The 20472-nt window shown below is 47.3% G+C and overlaps 1 protein-coding gene across 2 annotated transcripts in view; it reads left to right on the top strand.

Annotated features, from left to right (window-relative positions):
• RNFT2 (ring finger protein, transmembrane 2) overlaps positions 1 to 20472 on the top strand; it is a 68890-nt gene that overhangs the window by 9564 nt on the left and 38854 nt on the right. For both annotated transcript variants that reach the window (XM_036115863.2, XM_078060927.1), the window contains exons 6-7: positions 1606 to 1706; positions 5147 to 5300. In XM_036115863.2, the coding sequence (XP_035971756.1) occupies positions 1606 to 1706; positions 5147 to 5300 (255 nt within the window). The remainder of the gene's footprint in view (positions 1 to 1605; positions 1707 to 5146; positions 5301 to 20472) is intronic.

Below are 20472 nucleotides of genomic sequence, written 5' to 3'. Positions count from 1 at the left end.
GGGTAGGTGTTCTAGGTAGGGATCCTTGAACCCTATGAAGACACAGCTGATGTATTGTCTGTCCGTACACATTTTCTGTGAAAGAGATTCTGCATGACCCTTGTAAGTTTAGAAATATCAACTTACTGCTGGAGAACTCTCCCCTTTTGTCCTTCAGAGTTTGGCTTCTCAGGGCATTGCTAATTCTCTTTGTATTCCACCTCTGGTTTGGATTTACAGGGGGATTAAACTGGAATCCATTATTTATTGGAGTAAGAAGGGCTGCTGAGTAGATTATTCACATTGATAAGAGCAGTTGGTTGGTTGGAGGTGGTTTCTAGGGTCATTAACCTTGACCACTCCTGGAATAATGGGTGGATGGAGATGCATTTATTTTGTCTACTCTATGGAAATGTGCTCTGTAACTATGCACGGGGCACTGAGCTGTGTCTAGAGACAGTGGAGCATTTACCAAAACCGCAGGGAAGGTTGCACTGAGAAAGTTATGACCTCATCTTATTCCAGCAATGCAGCCGCCCTGATCCAGGAAAAGATGAGCTTTTGGGAATCAGCAGCACAGGGGTCTGTGTGTGTCTCCCAGACTACATGGGCAGGAGCACACCCTGCCCCGCACCTCCTCTAGAAATTCCTTGGGATGGCTCTCAGGCTGAGAAGCTGCTGGGAAACAGGAAACCAAGAAAGTTTTCCAGCTTGGCTTCCTGGGGACTAATCAGAAATGAGGCTGGAGAAAGAAATAGGGATGGTTTGAGGAAAGACTTTGCTGGCCATGTGTGTGAGCTTGAATTGAACACTATAACCGTGGCCCTGGGTTGAACGGTCAGGCCAGGATAGTAGCCCCGTGGTCCAGGCTAGAAAAAGGGAGAGCAGAATTTGTCAACCTGTAGATTTGAATCGACTGCTGTGTTGGAAAATCTGGATCCTAGATCCTGTCATTTAGTGAGTCCGAAACATGAGCCGAAACCAGACTGAAAGTTTACATTTATGAATTTTCCTTCATCCTTAGCAAAACTCCCATTTTCAAATGAGGGCACTGAGGCTTAACACATGTGCCCTTGAGCAAGAGCTGCTTCCCTGCTCTGTGCGTCCAGTCCTTACAGGAAATGTGAACCAACATTGACTGCATGCAGGCACCATTCTAAGCATTTCATGTGCATCAATTCTCACAACTCTGTAATGGAGTCACAGTATGTACCCATTTTACAGATGAGGAGAGGGAAACGCAGAGAGTTTCAGGAACTTGCCCAGCCCTGCAGCTACAGATCAAGGATTTGAACCCAGGCCGTCCGGCTCCAGAATCCTTGCTACCCATAGAGCCTTCCTGCTTTTTCACATACCAGGTTCCACATTTCTGTCACCTCCTCTGGGACCACCCCTTGGGTTCCAGGGGGGTGGGAAGATGCCAGTGCTCTGTACCATGCACGGGGCACTGAGCTGTGTCTAGAGACAGCGGAGCATTTACCAAAATGCTCCACACCCTCAGCCCTGCTTCTTCCAAACCTTTGAGAAAGGGAGAAGTGGCTACTTGTCAGAGAACATTCTGGAATGTTTTGCAATGTGCACCTCTGGCATTGCAGCATCCCTACAAGTCTCTTGCTTTGTCTCCAGGAGAAGAGGTCGGTGCTGGTCGTTTTGTGGATCTTGGCCTTTCTGGCGGGGAACACCCTGTATGTGCTCTATACGTTCAGTTCCCAACAGCTGTACAACAGGTGAGCAAGGGGGGGGTCTGACCCCTGGTGGGAAAGTGGAGGGTACTTTGCTGGGCTTGGGACACACAGCTGCTTCACATGAGAACGATGCAGTGGCTCTGTGTCATGTACGTTTTCAGTCCCACCCTCTTGTTATATATATGTGTGCTGGGGCAGAGTTCTCTAACAGAAACACACTGCAAGCCACATGTGTGACTTACATTTCCCAGTAACCACATAGTGGGTAGGTGGAGAGGGTTGGCCAGCGAGGGCCTGTAGGACTAGGCTGAAGCTCCAGCCAAGCTTCCAAATCACGGATGTCTCTTTTAAAAATGGACCTTGAGGAATGGGCAGTTTCTCCACTTTTTGGGACCACTCCATAAAAGCAACTTGGGGAGTTAGTTCTAAGGCATCAAGACACATCACACACACTGGCCCAGAATATCAAGGTCCTGGTGGATGGAGGGTGGAGGAGGTAGCAGTTCCCAGAAACTTGGATGAATTTCCAGCTCATGCCATTCTCTGAGCATGATCACATTCATAGGCTTAGACCTCTGTGCCCCCATCGAACCAGGGCTGAGTCAAACCGGCAGCACAGAAAGGGAGAGAGAAGCTTAGGAGAAAAGCAACAGAGTTGAGCCCCCTTCTGTAATAATGTTAATGGTCTAGAGTGCGTTTGTAAGTGAACCCCATAGCCATTAGCTCCTTTTACTCTCCCAGTGACCCAGCAGGGTATTGCTGGCCCCATTTCGCAGGTGGGGAAACTGCGGCTTCATGAAGCTTTTCCTAACGAGTCTTAGTCCTGGTAGGCAGTCTTTGACAGTGAGATTGAATCTTCCTAGGATTTGAACTCTAATGACCAGCATCCTTCCACTTACCAGCTTTGTGCCCTTTGGCAAATAATGGAAACTCCTTATGCCAGTTTCCTCATTGTGAAACCAGGACCAGGTTATTCTTGCCTTATCCACCTGACAGGCTAATTCTTCAGAAGGCCAGATGTTATAATACATGAAAAGTACTGGGTAAACTGAAACATTGATATATCATAATCCTATCATGATTGATACTATTCTTTCATGATGAATTACCATAGGTGTTGGTGGTGGTGCCTCAGGAGGGGTGAAACTGACAATAAAATACATCAGTCCATTAAAGTTCATAGTGAACGTTAGAAATAAGTGGACTTGGGCGCCTGGGTCGTGCAGTTCGTTAAGCGTCCGACTCTTGGTTTCTGCTCAGATCATGATCTCAGGGTCCTGGAATCAAGCCCCATGTTGGGCTCTGCGCTGGGCATGGAGTCTGCTTAAGATTCTCTTCTCCCTCTGCCCTTCCCCCCCACCCAATGTGTGCATGCTCGTGCTCGTGCTCTCTCTAAAATAAATAAATAAAATCTTTAAAAAACAAAAAAAAGAAAAGAAGGAAGTGGACTTAGCAATCAATCTGCAAAAACACTTTGGCCCTGTCCCTCCTCCAAAAGCAAAAAAAGGAAAAAAAAAAGAAACCCTAAGACGGTGAACTACAACCCAGACAAGGTGAATCTAACACCAGCTGGTGTCTCTGAGATAAAAGTGGAAGTCAGATCCTCATTGTATTGCCATCGCAGAAGCTTAATAGAGAAGCAGAGCCAAGCAGCCCGGGGTCCCGGGGTAGAATGGGAGCAGAAGCAGAGGTGCCAGCCTCTACCTGAGTTATAACGTGGATGGCCACTCCAACCTGGAGGAGAGGCATCCTCCAGAAACAAGACTAGAATGTGAAAGGACACAGAAGGTATCGGGAGAGGTTGCCAAAATAGGTTGTTTTTATTGATTTTGCCCTACTCTTGACTCTTTGAGGATCTTTATTACAAATAGAAATAGATTTTTTAAAATAAAAGTAAAAAATAGACCACTTCATTCCTTGGATGCTATCATAAGAGAGCCCGGTTTGTGCTATTTCCTGCCAGCCCAGCAGAATATGTGAGAAGCATTCAGAAAGCATCCACGCTGGGCTGTGTGCACTGTTCCTTGCTTTACGGGGGACAGAGAGGACTTGGTGTGGCCTTTCCTCAGAGCCTTGAATCAGCAGGAGGAAAAGCGAGTGGACCAGCACAGTTTGGATACTGGTTCCTATCCTGGCTCTCATTCCAGCCAAGAGCCATGGGCAGGTGACTATACCTCTTGGTGCCCTGGTTTCTCCAGCTCAGATGGGAATAATCATAGCACCTGCTTCATAGAGTCTTTGGGAAAATGAAATGAGTTAAGACGTGAAGTCGGTAGGATAGGCCAGCAATGATGTAAACAGCCAAGATATCCTAGCTATTATGTTATTATGACTAACATCATTACTCTCAGAGATGGTAGAGAGCAGTGCTACTCAAAGTGTGGTCCATGGACCAATGCCAGTTGGAGAACGGCTTGTTGTCTGTGTTTAACAAGGTAAGTGCACAAATTGAATGTGAGGTTAACTTACCTGGTCACAGATGGGTAGAATGGGTTTACATACTACGAATAGCGCTGCTATGGGATAAAGACTGAAAGCACCAAGTACAGCCAGGATATCCAGCATACCTCTTGGTGCCCTGGTTTCTCCAGCTCAGATGGGAATAATCATAGCACCTGCTTCATAGAGTCTTTGGGAAAATGAAATGAGTTAAGACGTGAAGTCGGTAGGATAGGCCAGCAATGGAATCCACCTCTGCCCCTTAGTGTTTGTAGGACCTTGTGCGTGTACTTTATCTTTCTGTGCCTCTGTTTCCTCATCTGCAAAATGGGGCCGTAATAGTGCCTGCCTTGTAGGGTTGCCGTTACTATCACTGCAGCATGGCAGGGTCAGTAGTACGTCTGTTATCTCAATCGAATCCCACCAATAACACTATGAAGGAGGGAATGACTTCCATTTTGCACAGGAGAACCCTGAGGCTTACGAGATAACATTATTTGCCCAGGGTCCAATAAATGGAGAAAACTGGATTCAAATTCAGGTCTTTCTGATATTAATGCCCATATGCTTATCATGCCATGTGACCTTGGGCCACTTACTTCACCTCTCCAAGCTCCAGTGCTTCAGTTATAAAGTGGGAATAAGCAATGCTCACTGTGCAGGACAATGAGATACAGTAAACAGAGGTGTCTGCACATCAGTTTCCCTCCTCCCTATATAGTGTTGGCCAGCCTACTTGCCTCCCTCCCTTTCGCTTCCTCTGTGGAAGCCTATTATGGACTCATAAAACTGGAAGACACCTTAACTAATGAGGCTCCTGGCCAATCTCCTTGCATAGCCCTCAGGGGAACTGAGGCTCAGAGAGGTTAAGACACCCACCTGAAGTCACACAGCAAGTTAGTAGCAGATTCAGAAAGAGGACACAGATGTCTGATGCCCAGTTCAGGGCTCTGTCTACAGGTAATACTTACAAGGCTCCCAGAAGGGCCAGGGATCCTAAGTGAGTGTCTGGACTCTCTGAACCATCTCCCCTTCTCCCCCAGCCTCATATTCCTGAAGCCCAACCTGGAGACGCTGGACTTTTTCGACCTGCTGTGGATTGTGGGCATCGCTGATTTTGTGCTGAAGTATGTCACCATTGCCCTCAAGTGCCTCGTCGTGGCCCTGCCCAAGATCATCCTGGCTGTCAAGTCCAAGGTAGGCACTGGCTGTGGCCATGGATAGCCCCAGTCACGCTGATCATGCAGGGTATTCGGGGCACCTTAAGAGTAGGTGTGGGCAGAGCTGATGCCACCATATGTCACCCACCTCTTACAGTTCCCCGAGTCTGAGCATGTTCTTTGTTGTCACCACCATCCTCTACTCCGCAAGGGCACTTCTGAGTTTCATTGTTCAAAACTGCCCTTCATGCAATTTTCATCTAAATGTCACCTGAGAAAGGAAAAAAGCACGTTGCCGTGCCCTGAGTCCTGCTTCTCCCAGGGAAGGATGGCTTTCATAGGTTTCAACTCTTTGTGACTTTAGGAGCGTTGTTTTTTAAAGGGAAGGGTACTGGGGCTCAGAAGAAACAAACTCCAGGATCGATTAGGGATGTCTGCCGTGGACGCAGGATGGGGTGTGATGGCAGGGGTGCTTTGCCTGCAGGAAAGGCCTGCTGGTAGGTGTTGGGGCAGATAGCTGTTGTAATTCAGAGGACTGAGCAGAGCTGGGAAAAGACATCATCTTTAGGGGTTAATTAATGTCAGTGCCTCTGCAAGAACACTCGAAGCAGGGAATCTGGACAGAGGGAGACGCACTCAAGAATTTCTGAAGACTCCTGCTTTCCATTCTGTAAGAGCAGTCCATCTTTTCAACTTCAGACAGCCCAGAATTCATCACAGGCCTTGGCTGGCAGGAAAGCAGGTTGGAACTGGCCATCCATCTTGAGTGCCCAAAGCCATTGGCCAAGTGCATCGGGAAAACACTGCTGTGTCCCTTCTTTACTCACACACTCAGTACTTCTGACACCACATGTGTGGGGTTCCCACACATCAGGCAATGCTCCGACACCAGCTGGGTTCAGTCATTTGCTAGAATAGCTCACAGAACTCAGGGAAACACTTAACTTTCATTTACCTGCTTGTCATATCATAAGGGATAAGATAAAGGATACTGAGGATTAGCCAGATGAAGAGGCACATAAGGTGAGGTCTGGAAGGGTCCTGGGCACAGGAGCTTCTGTCCCCATGGAGTTGGGGTGCAGCGCCCTTCCAGCATGTGGACGTGTTCACCAACCCCAAAGTTCTCAGAACCCCGCAGTATTGGGATTTTTATGGAGGCTGTATCACATAGGCATGATTGATCATTAACTGCATTTCCAGCCCCTCTCCCCTCTCTGGAATAAGGGAGATAGGGCTGAAAGTTCTAAGCTTCTGATCATAGCTTGGTTTTTCTGGTGACCAGCCCCCATCCAGGAGCCCACCAGGAGTCACCTCATTAGAACCAAAGAAACTCCAGGAAATTCCAAGGGATTTAGGAGCTCATTTTCAGCAACCGGAGGCAGAGACCAGTAGAGATAATTTTTTGTTATTTCACATCAGGGCAGTCTGGGTCTGATTTTGTACCCCCCACATCTCACCTTCACTCCCCCACCACGTGGTTTATTCAGTTGAACCAAAATCCTAGGTTACTGTGGTTTCCTTAGGTGAAGGCACAGGTCTGATGCCCAGGGGCAGTGCCAGGGAGTCTAAAATGGCATAAAGACAGAAAAGAGACACGGAGGGGTGCCTGGGTGGCTCAGTCGTTGGGCGTCTGCTTTCGGCTCAGGTCATGATCCCGGGGTTCTGGGATCCAGCCCCACATCGGGCTCCATGCTCAGCGGGAAGCCTGCTTCTCCCTCTCCCACTCCCCCTGCTTATGTTCCTTCTCACGCTGTGTCTCTCTCTGTCAAATAAATAAATAAAATATTTTTAAAAAAAAAGAAAGAAAAGAGACAATGAGAAGAAAGACCAAAGGGAAACAACAGATCTCAGGAAGTCCTGAGATGCCTCCCCACATGCCCCTCTGAGACCACCATCACCATTACCCTTCGCCCGCTGAGCTCACGCCAAGTACCAGGTCGGCAGCAGGGATTTGACAATGGGAAGCAATGTGGCCCGATGGTTAGACATGTCAACTTTAGCATTGGGCACGTTGACATTCAGGTCCCAGCTATACCCCTTCCTAGCTGTGTGACCTTGGATGGCTTACTTAGCCTCTCGTGCCTCAGTTTCCCATCTGTAAAATGGGGATAATACTTGTGCTGGATGTCTTCCTCTGGCCCTTCCAGAGACACGGTCCACAGTGTCCTTTCCCACTCAGGCTGACCTGGGTGAACTACACAAATGGGCTCCTGCGGCCCCTGGCTTCCAGCTGGTCAGCCAATGGGAAGCCTGAAAGGACAGGAGGCAGAGGTATTTCTTCCTCTAGTATATGAGTCTACGGCAGCTTCAACAAACTGCCACATAAATTTGTTGTCTTATGGTTCTAGAGGTCAGAATTCCAAAATGGGTTTCACTGGGCCAACGTCAGGGTGTTGGCAGGGCTGTGTTCTTCCTCCATCTTCAATCAGTAACGGCAGGTTGAGTCCTTCTCTCTTTTTTCTTTCTGACCTCTGCTTCTATCATCACCTCTTTAACCCTGAAACTCCCGCCTCCATCTCATGAGGACCCTTGTGATGACATTGAACCCGCCCAGAGAATCCGGGATGATCTCCCCATCCCAAGATCCATAGTGCTCTTTGCCATGGAAGGGGACATTCACAGCTTTGGGGGATCAGGATGGGGACATCTTTCAGGTCAGTGCTGTTCTGAGTGCTTTATACACATAAGCTCATTGAATCTGCACAACTCCATGAAGCAGGTACTGTTATTACTACCATCCCCTTTCACAGATGTGGGAAACGGTTCTAAACTCACAGGTCCCATCGTGGGCAGCCCCCCACAGACAGCTTTCTGTCAAGGGAGAGTAATTACGAGTAATCCAAGCTAGGGGGATAACAGCTCGCGGCCTGAGGAAGCTTCTCCACCCCTGGTTGCCTTCCCTAAACCCTGCCCACACCTTTGTAAAGAGCAGATGTATTAAACTCTTTTTTGATTAATAAACGGCCAAAAGATTTAAACACCCTTTGCCAAAGAAGATCTACCGCTAGCAAATAGATTCCTGAAAAAATGCTCAGCATTGTTAATCTTTAGGAATGAAAGCCACAGTGATATGCCACACACGTGGGTCATGGCGGCCAACATGGAAAGGCCAGACCACACCACATGCCGCGTGTGGGCAGAGCTGCGGGAGACCCGGAACTCATGCGCTTCCGGTGGGAATGTAAATGGTACCATCCACTTTGGAAGCCAGTTTGTCTGTTTTTTAAAAGGTGAAGCATATGCCTGCCGTGGGGTCCAGCCCTCCCACCCATAGGCGTTCACCCAGGAGGAGTGATAACTCACATCCATGTGAAGACTCGTGTGAATGTTCATACAGCTTTATTTGTAATATCCATAAACCAGAAATCACCTAAATTTCCATGAATAGGTGAACAGAGATAGAAATTTTGGTATCTGCATGCAACAAAATACAACTCAGCAATGTAAAGGGATGAACTATAGTTGACCCTTGAACAACACAGGTTTGAGCTGTACGGGTCCACTTATACACGATGTTTTTCTGATAAATAACAGCACAGAATTGTCAATGTATTTTCTCTTTCTTATGATTTTTTTAATTTTTTAAGATTTTATTTATTTATTTGACAGAGAGAGGGAGCACATAAGCAGGAGAGTGGCAGGCAGAGGGAGAGGGAGAAGAAGGCTCCCCGCTGAGCAGAGAGCCCTAGGTGGGGCTCGATCCCAGGACCCTGGGATCATGACCTGAGCTGAAGGCAGCCGCTTAACCGACTGAGCCACCCAGGCGCCCCCCCTTATGATTTTCTTAACATTTTCTTTTCTCTAGCTTTCTTTGTTGTAAGAATGCAGTGTAGAATACATATACAAAACATGTGTTAATTGACTTTATGTTACTGGTAAGCCTTCTGGTCAACAGTAGGCTGTTCGTAAAGTTTTCAGGGAGTCAAAAGTTCTATGCAGGTTTTTGACGGCACAAAGGTCAGCGTTCCTAATGCCCGCATTGTTCAAGGGTCAACTGAATTGATACAAACAACATAAATGAATCTTAAAATAGTTAACAATTATGCTAAGTGAAAGAAACCGTACCCCCAAAGAGTGTGCCTTACGATTCCATTTACAGAAAGTCTAGAAAATGGAAGGTGACAGAAAGCAGATCAGGGCTTGCAATTCCTGGGGGTGAGAGATACGTTCACCGTCTTGACTGCAGTGATGTTTTCATAGGGGTATGGGTATAACAAGCTTCTCAAATTGCACACTTTAAGAGCAAGGGCTGCGGGTGCATCTACACTGGCTTCAGTCCAAGCTCCTCCCCAGCCTGGGCTGCTGTGGTCAGGGGGTGGCCCCAAATGCTCGTCCTGGGGGCCTCTACTCAAAAGTCCCTTCTAGATCCCTGAACCTGCTCCTTCATAGCACTGTGACACTTTGGGATTACCTATTTGTGTGATTATTAGGTTCACTCCGTCTTCCCATATACAGAACATCCGTTTTGTCCCCCAGTTTGTCTGTAAGACCTAGCATGGTGGTGTCGCTCAGAGTAGGGCTCTGTAAACAGATGGGTGAGCGACATGGCGGAGAAACTGGAGTTTCACGTGGTCCCCGCCCTGTGCCTTTTGGTTGATTATCTCTGGACAGAAATAAGATGGGAAGACTTTTCAGGGTCCACTGAAGGCAAGAGACATGAACCCAGCCATGTGAGGAAGCTAGCTCAGCATCGACTGCCTAGAATAATAATAGCTCACAATTATTGAGCACCAACTGTGTACCTGAAACTTTGCTGAGAGCACTTTGTGTGTGAATTACCTTATGTGGCCCCTTGCTGCTCCTCTTAGGTGGGTTACCATTATTATCCTGCAATGGATAGGAGATGGGAGGTTAAGGGGGCAGGTGGCTTCACGAGTCACATGGCTGTTACCACTTTGTGCTGGAGCTGGGCTTCCCACATAGGGCCTTCCAGCTTCAGGGCCCAAGCTGTACCTCAAAGTGGATGTGAGAGAAGGATAAGAAAAACAGGCAGTTAATGGTTACTCATCACCTACTACTACATTCTGGTTCTTGCTAGGTCTTTGCCATGTCCTGACTCACTTCAGGCTCTCATCAGCCCTGTGAGAGGGAATTTATTACCGCCTCTTTCTAGATGAAAAAGTCAGTTTCAGTATCCTGTGGCTGCTACAACAAATTACCACGTGTCTGCTTCCTTAAAAACCACAGAAATTTGTTTTCTCATAGTTCCAGAGGCCAGAAGTCCAAAGTCAGTGTCACTGGGCCGGAATCAAGGTGTCAGCAGGGCGGCATTCCCTGCAGATGTTAGGGGAGGATCCATTCCTTGCCTCTTCTAGCTTCTGGTGGCTGCTGGTGTTTCTTAGCTTGAGGCCGCATCATTCCAATCTCTGCCCATTCTCTGCCTCCATGGCCATGTGGCCTTCTCTGTGTATGAAGTCTCCCTCTCCCTGTCTCTTATAAGGGTACAGGTGATTGCATTTAGGGTCCTGGATAATCCAGGATGTTCTCCTTATGCCAAGAGTCTTAATCACTTCTTCAAAGACCCCTTTTCCAGATAAGGTCACATTCGCGGGTTCTAGGGAGTAGGGGTCTTTGGCCATCTCTTCACTGACTCTCCTGAGGCTGAACAAGGTATGAGACACCCAACCAGTCAGTTATAGAATCGGAGTAAGAATCCACATCTTCCAACTCCCAAGGCTGTGGCCACTGCAGGAGATCACCTTCCAGGCTGCGAATGGACCACATGCCAGAGCTCCCGGGCCCCTCCGGACCCTGCCACATTCTAGCCACAGGGCCTTGGGTAAGTCACTTCGTGTCCCTGAACATGTTTCGTCCTGTGGAAAATTAAGATGTTAACAAAACCCTGCTTGAGATGCTGCAAAGATAAAAAGACTTAATGGATATGGGATGAAATGAGCGGCGGGTTGGTCATCGCCTGGAGGGGAGGCAGGCAAGGCTTTGCAGCCCTCTGACGCTGCTCCCACCTACATGTCCACCTGCTTTCTCATTGCACTTGCTTTTGCCCTCCCGCCTGCCCCTCACCCTGTTCTCTGTGCTTTGGACAGATTCTACTTCTTTCATGTCTTTACACACACCAACTAGTACCAACATGTAGCAAATGCTCTCCTTACCCCGTTTTCCCGAGGCAGTGAGGCACAGCATAACTAACTTGTACAGTTTCCAGAGTGGGTTATGTGGCATGCAGTCTCCTACCCACTGCACCTGCTGATCCTTCTGCCTCAAAGACCCTTCCCCTGTTTCATGTTGTAATTAACTCCTGCTCCTTGGATCACAGCCTCTTAGAAACCTTCCCTGCCCCTTCAGGCTAGGGATGGTGCCCCTGAGGAGGACTCCCAGAGCACCCTATACTCCTCCTATTCTAGCACTCACCACCCTGACTATAATTACTGGATTAATTGTCCGCCTTCTCTGCTTGATTGTCACCTCTGTGACAGCAGAAATGAATGCATCTAGCTTGTTTGTCAATGGGTCACCAGCACCTGATACGCACTCAAAAGCATTTATTATATGTATATAGGGGTGAATAGATATATAGGTAGACGGATGAATTTGATGGCTGGATGGGAAGGTTGGTGGATGGGTGGGTGGGTGGGTGGATGAATGGATGGATATTTGGATAAATGAATGGATATTTGGATGGATGGATGGATGGATGGATGGATGGATATTTGGATGAATGAGTGGATATTTGGATGGATGAATGGATATTTGGATGAAATTAATTAATGGATATTTGGATGGATGGATGGATGGATGGATGGATGGATGGATGGATGGATGGATAGATGGATGGTTGAGTGAATGAGTTGATAGTCTAGCCAGCTACACTAAATCTCACCACTTCCCCTTATACCAGCAGTGAGAGCTTAAATTCCTTTCCCAGCTCAGCTCAAACCTCTTGTACTTGGTAGCCGTCCAGAGAACTCTGTCATGAAGACACAGAAATCCACAAGGCAAAGTAGTACTTCCATGTGCTGGAAAGGACCATATAGGGAGCCTCAAAGAAACCTGGATGCCAAACTAATGATAATAAATATGGCCAGGCATCACTAAGCAGTTACCAGAAGCTAGGCATTGTGTTAGGCAGTGCCATTCATTCAAGAAGTACTGCCTGAATGCCAGCTGTGCGTCAGGCACCGTTCTAGGCACTGGGGATATATCAATGAACAAAGTAGACAAAAACCCCGTACTCATGGACTTTATAGTCTACGGAAGACACAGTCTCACTCAGTCTTAATCCTGGGATGATAGACGTTGATATCTCTTGTCACGGAGCAGAAACGGGGTTAAATCACATGCCGAAGATTGCAAACCTCATAGTTAACACATAGCAGTAGGACCAGCTCATGTGGAGTCAGCGCTCTGAATGGGCCAGGCATTCATTTCCTTCCGACATCTGTCTTACCAGGCAAGTGCTGTTGTTTTTTGTGTTTTTCATCGAAGTCCTATTCAGAGACTATGAAATTAACCAGTAATCATTGTCAAGTCTACAGTTCAGTGGCATTCAGTATATTCACAGTTGTGGGCACCTGTCACCTCTGTCTGGTTCCAAGGCCTCGTCACCCCAAATGGAGCCTTCCCTACTTCACTCAGTCACTCCCCCTCACACACCCCCCAGCCTCTGGCAACTACTACTAATCTGTTTCCCATCTCTATGGATTTACCTATTCTGGACATTTCATATAAGTGGAATCATCTATTGTGTGACCCCATGCCTGGCTTCTTTCCCTATACATAATGTCTTCAGGCTTCATCCACGTTGTATAGGTGTCAGGACCTCATTCCTTCTTATGGCTGAATCATATTCTGTTGTATAGGTACACCACCATTTGTTTATCCACTCACCCGTTGATGTACATTTGGGTTTGATGGACACTTTTTGGCTATTGTGAACAGTGCTATTTCAACCATTTGTGTACAAGTATCTTTTGTTTTGCTTTAGTTTGTTTTTTTGTTTTGTTTTTACAAGTATCTGTTTGAACACATTTTTTCTGGGTACATACCTAGGAGTGGAATTGCTGGGTCATGGGATAATTCTTTGACTTTTTGAGGAACCGCCATACTATTTTCCACAGCAGCTATGCCATTTTACATTCCAACAGGTACTGTTTTTATCCATGTTTTCCAGAGGAGAAAACGAGCTAAGTGAGAGGTTAAGGAGGTAGCCCAAGGCCACACAGCTTGTAAGTGGCTGAGCAAGGATTCGAACTTGGGGAATCTCCCCAAAACCCCTGCTCTGAGTTACTAGGGCCATATTCCCTCCTATGTAAGCTCCCTGGGGTGATGATGGTTTGGGAAATTGCTCAGAGTTGATTAAGGAGAAGGGTCCCCATACACCATCTATACAGTATTCCAAGTTCAGACCATGGCTCCTTCACTTCCTTATACTTCAGACAGGCACTTCTGGGGGCGAGGGGGTGGGGATGGGACCCAACACCCTTTCCCTGTGCCGCCGAAGTGTGGGCGACAATTATTAATGCCTCCCTGGCAACTGTCCAGCTCCCTTTTTCTGATGATTATTATTTTATTCAGTGAGATTAATGTGCCAGGTCAGAGCATAATCCAGCCTGTAAAAAGTGATGTGAACAGTCTCCTCAAGATAAATTGCAGGCTTGGAAAAGGTTCACAGCCTTTCCTTGCCTGTCTGAGTGCTCTTCCGAATCCTCATCAATCCTTGTCTGGGCAGAAGAAAAGGACGGTCTTCATTTGCAGCTGGGGGTGGGGAGGGGGGAAAAGAGCACATCTGTCAGGGACCCCTAATGGCTCACAGCACAGATGCTCTGTCCTGCGCCTCCATGACATCCGCTGAGAGGGTGGGTTGGTTTTTAATATGATAATCGTGATGCTGGAAGGGCTTTTGGCATTTGGATTTGCTTGATGGCTCTGTGGTCCCTGACGTGTGAGGCTGGGTGAGCCACTAGTCCCCAGGTGCCTCCAGACACTGGGGGGCCTGTTGGGAAGCTTCTCACACCTGGGCCCCCCAGGAGAGCCGTGTTCATTGGCCAGCCGAGATAGGGATGGGGTTAAGGATGGCAACCACTGGCCGGCAACCTCAACCCTAAACCATGACCCTGGCTGGATATCTAGAGCAGCCACTTGTTGTCATAAATCCAGATAACTTATATGACCCATATGTCTTAGCTTTGCCTGTTCTGGCTCCTACCCAGCTACCTGACCTCCTCATCCGTGACTATCTCCCTTGCTCACTCTGGACCAGCCACCAGTGGCCCCAAGGTCTCCCCGATGCACCCTGTGCCTTCCTTCTCAGGCCCTTTGCACTTACTGTTCCCTCCGCCTGGGGCAGTTTTCACCCCTGTGTCCCCATGGCTGTCTCCTTCCCATCATTCAAGTCTTGCTCCTATGTCGCTTACTCTGAGACCGTGTCACCTCCCTGGCCACCCTGTTGAAAGTGCTTGTCCTCAACCTGCATTACCACACCCCCATTTTATTTCCTTCTTTGGGAACATAGAGTTCTTGGCCACTTCTTTCCCTCCCCAATCCCCCTGACATTATTCAGGACCTGTTGGCTGACATGGGCAATCCTAGACCCTGAGAATATAAAAGTAAGTATGAAACCTGACTTTATATTAACCTAATCTAGACCTAGTTAAAAGGGCAAAAATCTTGTTCCAGAAACATGCATATCATACACTCTTAAGTCCTATTAAGTTAGAAATAACTGAAAATCTGGCTTGTACATACTGCTCCTTCTCTTTATTAAAATGAAATACTCTTCATCCAAAATTCTAGAGCTGCGCTGGTCGGTATGACAGCCACAAGCCACATGTGGCTATTTTTTTTTTTTAATAAAGATTTTGTTTTTAAGGAATCTCTACACCCAATGTGGGGCTCAGACTTACAAACCCCGAGATCAAGAGCTGCAGGACCCACAGACTGAGCCAGCCAGGCACCACCACATGTGGCTATTTAAATTTAAATCAGGTAAATTTAAAATTCGATTCCCCAGTTGCCCTGGCCAGTGCTCAGTAGCCAGCTCTGGCTAGTGGCTGCCATTTACGGTAGCGCAGACATGGAACATTTCCATCATCGTAGAACGCTCATTGGACAGCACGTTCTAGAACATTCTGAGGACAGGGTTTTTTCCACCTCCCAATGGTACAGGTAGCAGCCAGCTGCCATTCTGCCCATTTCTCAGATGGGGAAGACATAAAAGCTGACATTTGGTTAAGAGCTGTCCGGCTCTAGTAAGTGGAGGCAGCTCCACAGAACAGAAAACACTGGCCTCGAGCAAAACCACATTCAAACCCTGGCTCCTTGATGTATTCCCTAGGCGACCTTGAGCAAGTGACCTCACTCTTAGGAGCCCTCGGCTTCCTCATCCCTAAAGTGGTCATCTTGAGATTCTCAGCCTCTTGAGGTTCTCAGAAGGTAGGAGGCCAGGTACCTAGCTTGCCAGGTAGTTTCTAGGATCAGCCGCATCTGAAAACAAGGAGAGGCTTCACTCAGCTGTTTTCTCCAAAGAACCCAGCATTTGACCAACTTTCTGTCTTTTCCATAGGAATAGGAAAGAGGAGGGCCCTTCCCAATTCCAAAATCATCTTAACCTGAACTTCCTATTGGGTGAGACTCCACGAGATGTCAGCTTCATTGGCTCGCTTCCCAAGTACAGGGGAGGAGAGGGAGGGCGGACAAAAGCTAAGAAAGGCGGTTTTCTCTGACGTGAGAGCCTCGGGGATTCATGAGGCTTTTCGTGCTATTAAAATCCCTCCATTTTCTGGGCCCTGAACCCAGCCCTTTTGCTCTCAGAGTGGTTTCCCATCGAGTGAGTCTCCCTCCCCTTCTGGAGGTCAAGCACTCCCCTCTCTGCCCTGCCCTCCTGAGCAGACATCTGTCTATGCCAGGGCAGGCATGGGTGGCCTAGGCTGAGGCTCTGGTTCTTATGCAACCTCATTCTTAAATAAAAGTGCAGAATTTCTCCCAGGGCCAGATGCATTTACCCCAGATTCCTGTACAGGGGGTGCTAGAAGGGGTTAAACCAGTGGTTCCCAGCTGTGAGGGGGACCTCTGGCAATTTCCTGGAGATATTGTTGGTTGTCACAACAGGGTTGAGGGGATTGCTGTTGGGTTTTAGTGGGTAGACAGAGGCCAGGATGCTGCCAAGCATCCTGCAGTGTACAGGACAACCCCCCACCACCAAGAACAATCCAGTCCAAAGTGCCTGCAGTGCTGGGGTTGAGAAACCCTATGTTAAATGTTTGTTTTAAGGCCTGGAGTCAGCTCCCCTACTGTGATAGGCTGAATTGTGTTCCCCCCCAACTTCATATGCTGAAGTCCTAACCCCTGGTACCTCAGAACGTGACTGTGCTTGGAGAAAGATCCTTGAAGCAGGCAGTTACATTGAAGTGAAGTCATGAGGTGGAGCCCTGATCCGACTGGTGTCCTTATAAAAGAGGAAATTTGTACACACACACACACAACCGTGTGAGGACCCGGGGAGAAGACAGGCATCTGTGAGCCACGGAGAGAGGCCTCAGAAGAAACCAACCCCTGCTGACACCTCGGGCTCAGACTTCTGGCCTCCAGAACTGGGAGAAAATACACGTGTGTTGTTTGAGCCACCCAGGCCGTGGCACTTGGCGGTGGCAGCCCTAGGAAACGGATACACCCGTGCACCAGGTTCCCTACACTTCCGTCCTCTCTTGAGAGTGCTTGTGCATTCATGCTGACGTGTCCCAACTTTCGCCCTCCCTCTAGTTATTGAGGATACTTGATTTTTTTTTTTTATTAACACATAAACTTGATTTTTTTAAAGAGGTTACAGAGTCACAGGATTCAGAAGTTAAAAATGCCAAAAAGAGCATATGGTGAAAAATCTCCTTCCCTCCCTTGCCCCCAGGCACCTGTTTGGTCTGCGAGGAGGTAATCGTCCCTGGATCTTTTCATAGCTGTCGGATACATATTCAGGCACATGCGTGTGTGTCTTCATCCTACTCATCTTTATATAATCGAACAGTAATGTTCTACATGCAGCTTCCAACTCGCTCCGTTAGAGATCGTTCCAGGCAAATACATAGAACACAGCCTGATGGTTAAAAGCCAGACTGCCTGCATTCAATTCCTGTTTGGGAAACCCTGTCACTTACCAGCTGTGTGACCTTGCACCTTCGCCTCTGCCCGCTGTCCTTTCCTCATCTATAAGATGAAATCATAATAGGACCTACTGCTATTAGTTTTCAATTCATGCCTAGCAAATTACTACCAACGTAGCAGCTTAAAAAAAAAAAATACCCATTTATTAGTTCACAGTTTTGTAGGTCAGAAGCTGGACAGACTTGACCGTGGTCTCTGTATACGGTCTCACAAGGTCAGAATCAAAGTGTTGGTCAGACTGGGCTCCTATCTGGAGGTTCTGGAGAAGAATCTACGTCCAGGCTTATTCAGGTTGTTGGCAGAAGTCATTTCTGTGTGGTCATAGGACTGAAGACCCCGTTTTGCTGGGTGTCGGCCAGGGGTCACTCTGAGCTCCCAGAAACCACTCTCTGTCCTTTCCTGTGGCCTCCTCCCTCTTCAAGCTAAAAATGGCATGTGGAATCCTTCTCCTGCTTCATATCTTCCTGACTTCTCCCCCTTTAAAGGGCTCATGTGATTGGATTAGACCCACCCAGATAGTCTCCCTTTTGATAAACTCAGAGTCAACTGATTGGTAACCTTAATTACATCTGCAAAATCCCTTTCCTCTGGTAATATAACAGACTCCAGGTGAGATAACTAACTCATCCTAGTACAGTTCTGAGGGTCAAGGTGGGAAATTTGGGGGGATGCACAACACGCTACCTCAACGGGTGTTGTAAGGATTTGGTTGCATATCTCATGGCATGCAATATATAAAAGTTAGCTTTTTGGGGGGGTGAGGGTCCCCTGGATTTTTGTATTGTGGAAACGGTTTAGATTTATTAAGGATTTTCAAAGAGATTCCTCTAATTCACAACCTTGGACAGTTGTGAATTGCTTAGTCCTCTTTGACCCATTGATTCTGTGGTTCTCCAAGATTCAACCTAAATGTCACTCCCTCCCCACTACCCCCGGGCCATCCCCTTAAGACAATGGTAGTTTCCCTCATTCATTTTCCCACAGCTCCTCATCCCAGCACATATGGTACTGCTTGGTAATTATGCAGGCCATTGTCTCCTCCTCCAAACCATAAATTCTGAGGGGCAGATACCTGTCTGTCCCATTCACTGTTACAGCCCACCTCTTCAAACAAATCCTTACAGACAGTAATCCTAGGAAGGGGATGGTCAGGTTTGCCTAAACCCATTTTACAGATAAAACTGAGGTTTAGGGGGCCGCCTGGGTGGCTTAGTTGATTAAGCAGCCAACTCTTGATTTCAGCTCAGATCATGATCTCAGGGTGGTTAGATCGAGCCTTGGGCTCTGCTCTCAGGGGGAGTCTGCTTGGGATTCTCTCCCTCTCCCTCTGTCCTTCCCCCTGCTCATGTGCTCCATCTCTCTCTCTAAAATAAATAAATCTTTAAAAATAAATAAAAATTTAAAAAACAAAACAAAACTGAGGTTTAGGGAAGCTAAGCAAGTTGTCAAGGGTCAGTGTACTTGAAGGTAGCAAAGCTAAGACCCAAACCCAGCTCTTTTGACTTGAGACGTAACCAGAAGAACATTTCCCAGCATTTCTTCTTGTTTATGTATCCGCTGTGCAAAGTGCTTTATTTCTGTCATTTCATTTGGACCTCATAAACAATACTATGAGAAGGGCACTGTTCTTATTCCCATCTTACAGATGAGGAAACAAAGGGTCAGGTCACCCAAGAAAGTCACCTGGCTGGTAAGCAGGGTCAGGGTGTGGGCCCAGCAGGTGCTCTGTCTGCCTGCAGCTGTTAATTGAAGATACTGATCCATCTGTCATCATCTGGCTTCACTGGAACAGAACAGAAAGCCAGCAACCAAGATACTAATTGTTAGCAATATTAGAATTACCTAATGTTTACTATGATTTTATGCTTAAAAAAAACTTCCATCTCTGGCATTGCCAAGAAGATTCTAGAGCAAGACAGACAAGCAAGAAATTGTCTTTTCCTAGAGACACTGTGGAATCATGAAAAGAGCAGAGACCCTGAAAATAAACTTAGGTTCAAATTCTTCCTCCAGCCCCTTCTGCCTCTGGAACCTTGGTTCACTTCACTGAGCCTCAGTGTCCCCCATCTTTAAAATGGGAATATCAGGTTACCTCATAACCCTGTTGTGAGAATTAATGAAAATAACACAGGTCAAGTGCTGTCTGGTTAGTTAATTCTTGTTACTTTATTTTATTTTTTTTTTTTAGATTTATTTATTTTAGAGTGAAAGTGAGTGCATGTGAGTGGGGCGAGGGGCAGAGGGAGAGGACCTCAAGCAGACTCTGCACTGAGCATGGAGCCCACTACAGGGCTTGATCTCACCACCCATGAGTTATGAGCTGAGCCGAAACCAAGAGTTGGACACTTAACCAACTGAGCCACCCAGGTGCCCCAGTTATTGCTATTTTAAAGGAGGTAGAGAGCATTAGCAGTTATTGGGTTACAGCTTAAAGTGAGCAAGAAAGTCAGAATCTAACCAAACTCAGATGGAACAAAATACCATTTACTAAACTATGATTCTGGGGCCTTAGGGAGATGTTAATGGGCATTTTATAAAAGGGTGTTCCATGGTCAGATAACTTTGAGAAATGCTCTGAGTTTTACCCACCCTCTCACCCTCTGGCCCTGCTTACACAGTAACATAGTAAAGGCTCTGAGAAGTCCTACAGTCCAGAGATTCATTTCACTTTAACATTTCCCCAACTTGTTAACCATGGAACCTTTTTACTGAGGAGCACAACATGCTACAAAATCTAGTTCAGGGATTGGCAAACCCCGGCCTGTGGACCCAATGCTTATTTCAGTAAAGTTTTACTAGAACATAGTCATGCTTATGCATTGAAGTGTTGTCTGTGGCCCCTTTCATGCTGCAAAGGCAGAGTTGAATAGTGGAAACAGAGTCTGCATGACCCGCAAAACCTAAATAAAGTCTGGCCCTTTGGGGCACCTGGGTGGCTCAGATGGTTAAGCGTCTGCCTTCAGCTCAGGTCATGATCCCAGGGTCCTGGGATCAAGCCCTGCATTGGGCTCCCTGCTCCTTGGGAGCCTGCTTCTCCCTCTGCCTCTCTCTCTCTCTCTCTCTGTCTCTCATGAATAAATAAATAAAATCTTTAAAAT

Source organism: Halichoerus grypus, chromosome 13 (genome assembly GCF_964656455.1).
Source record: "Halichoerus grypus chromosome 13, mHalGry1.hap1.1, whole genome shotgun sequence".
Taxonomy (NCBI): Eukaryota; Metazoa; Chordata; class Mammalia; order Carnivora; family Phocidae; genus Halichoerus; species Halichoerus grypus.
This window is presented reverse-complemented; position numbering and strand designations above follow the sequence as displayed.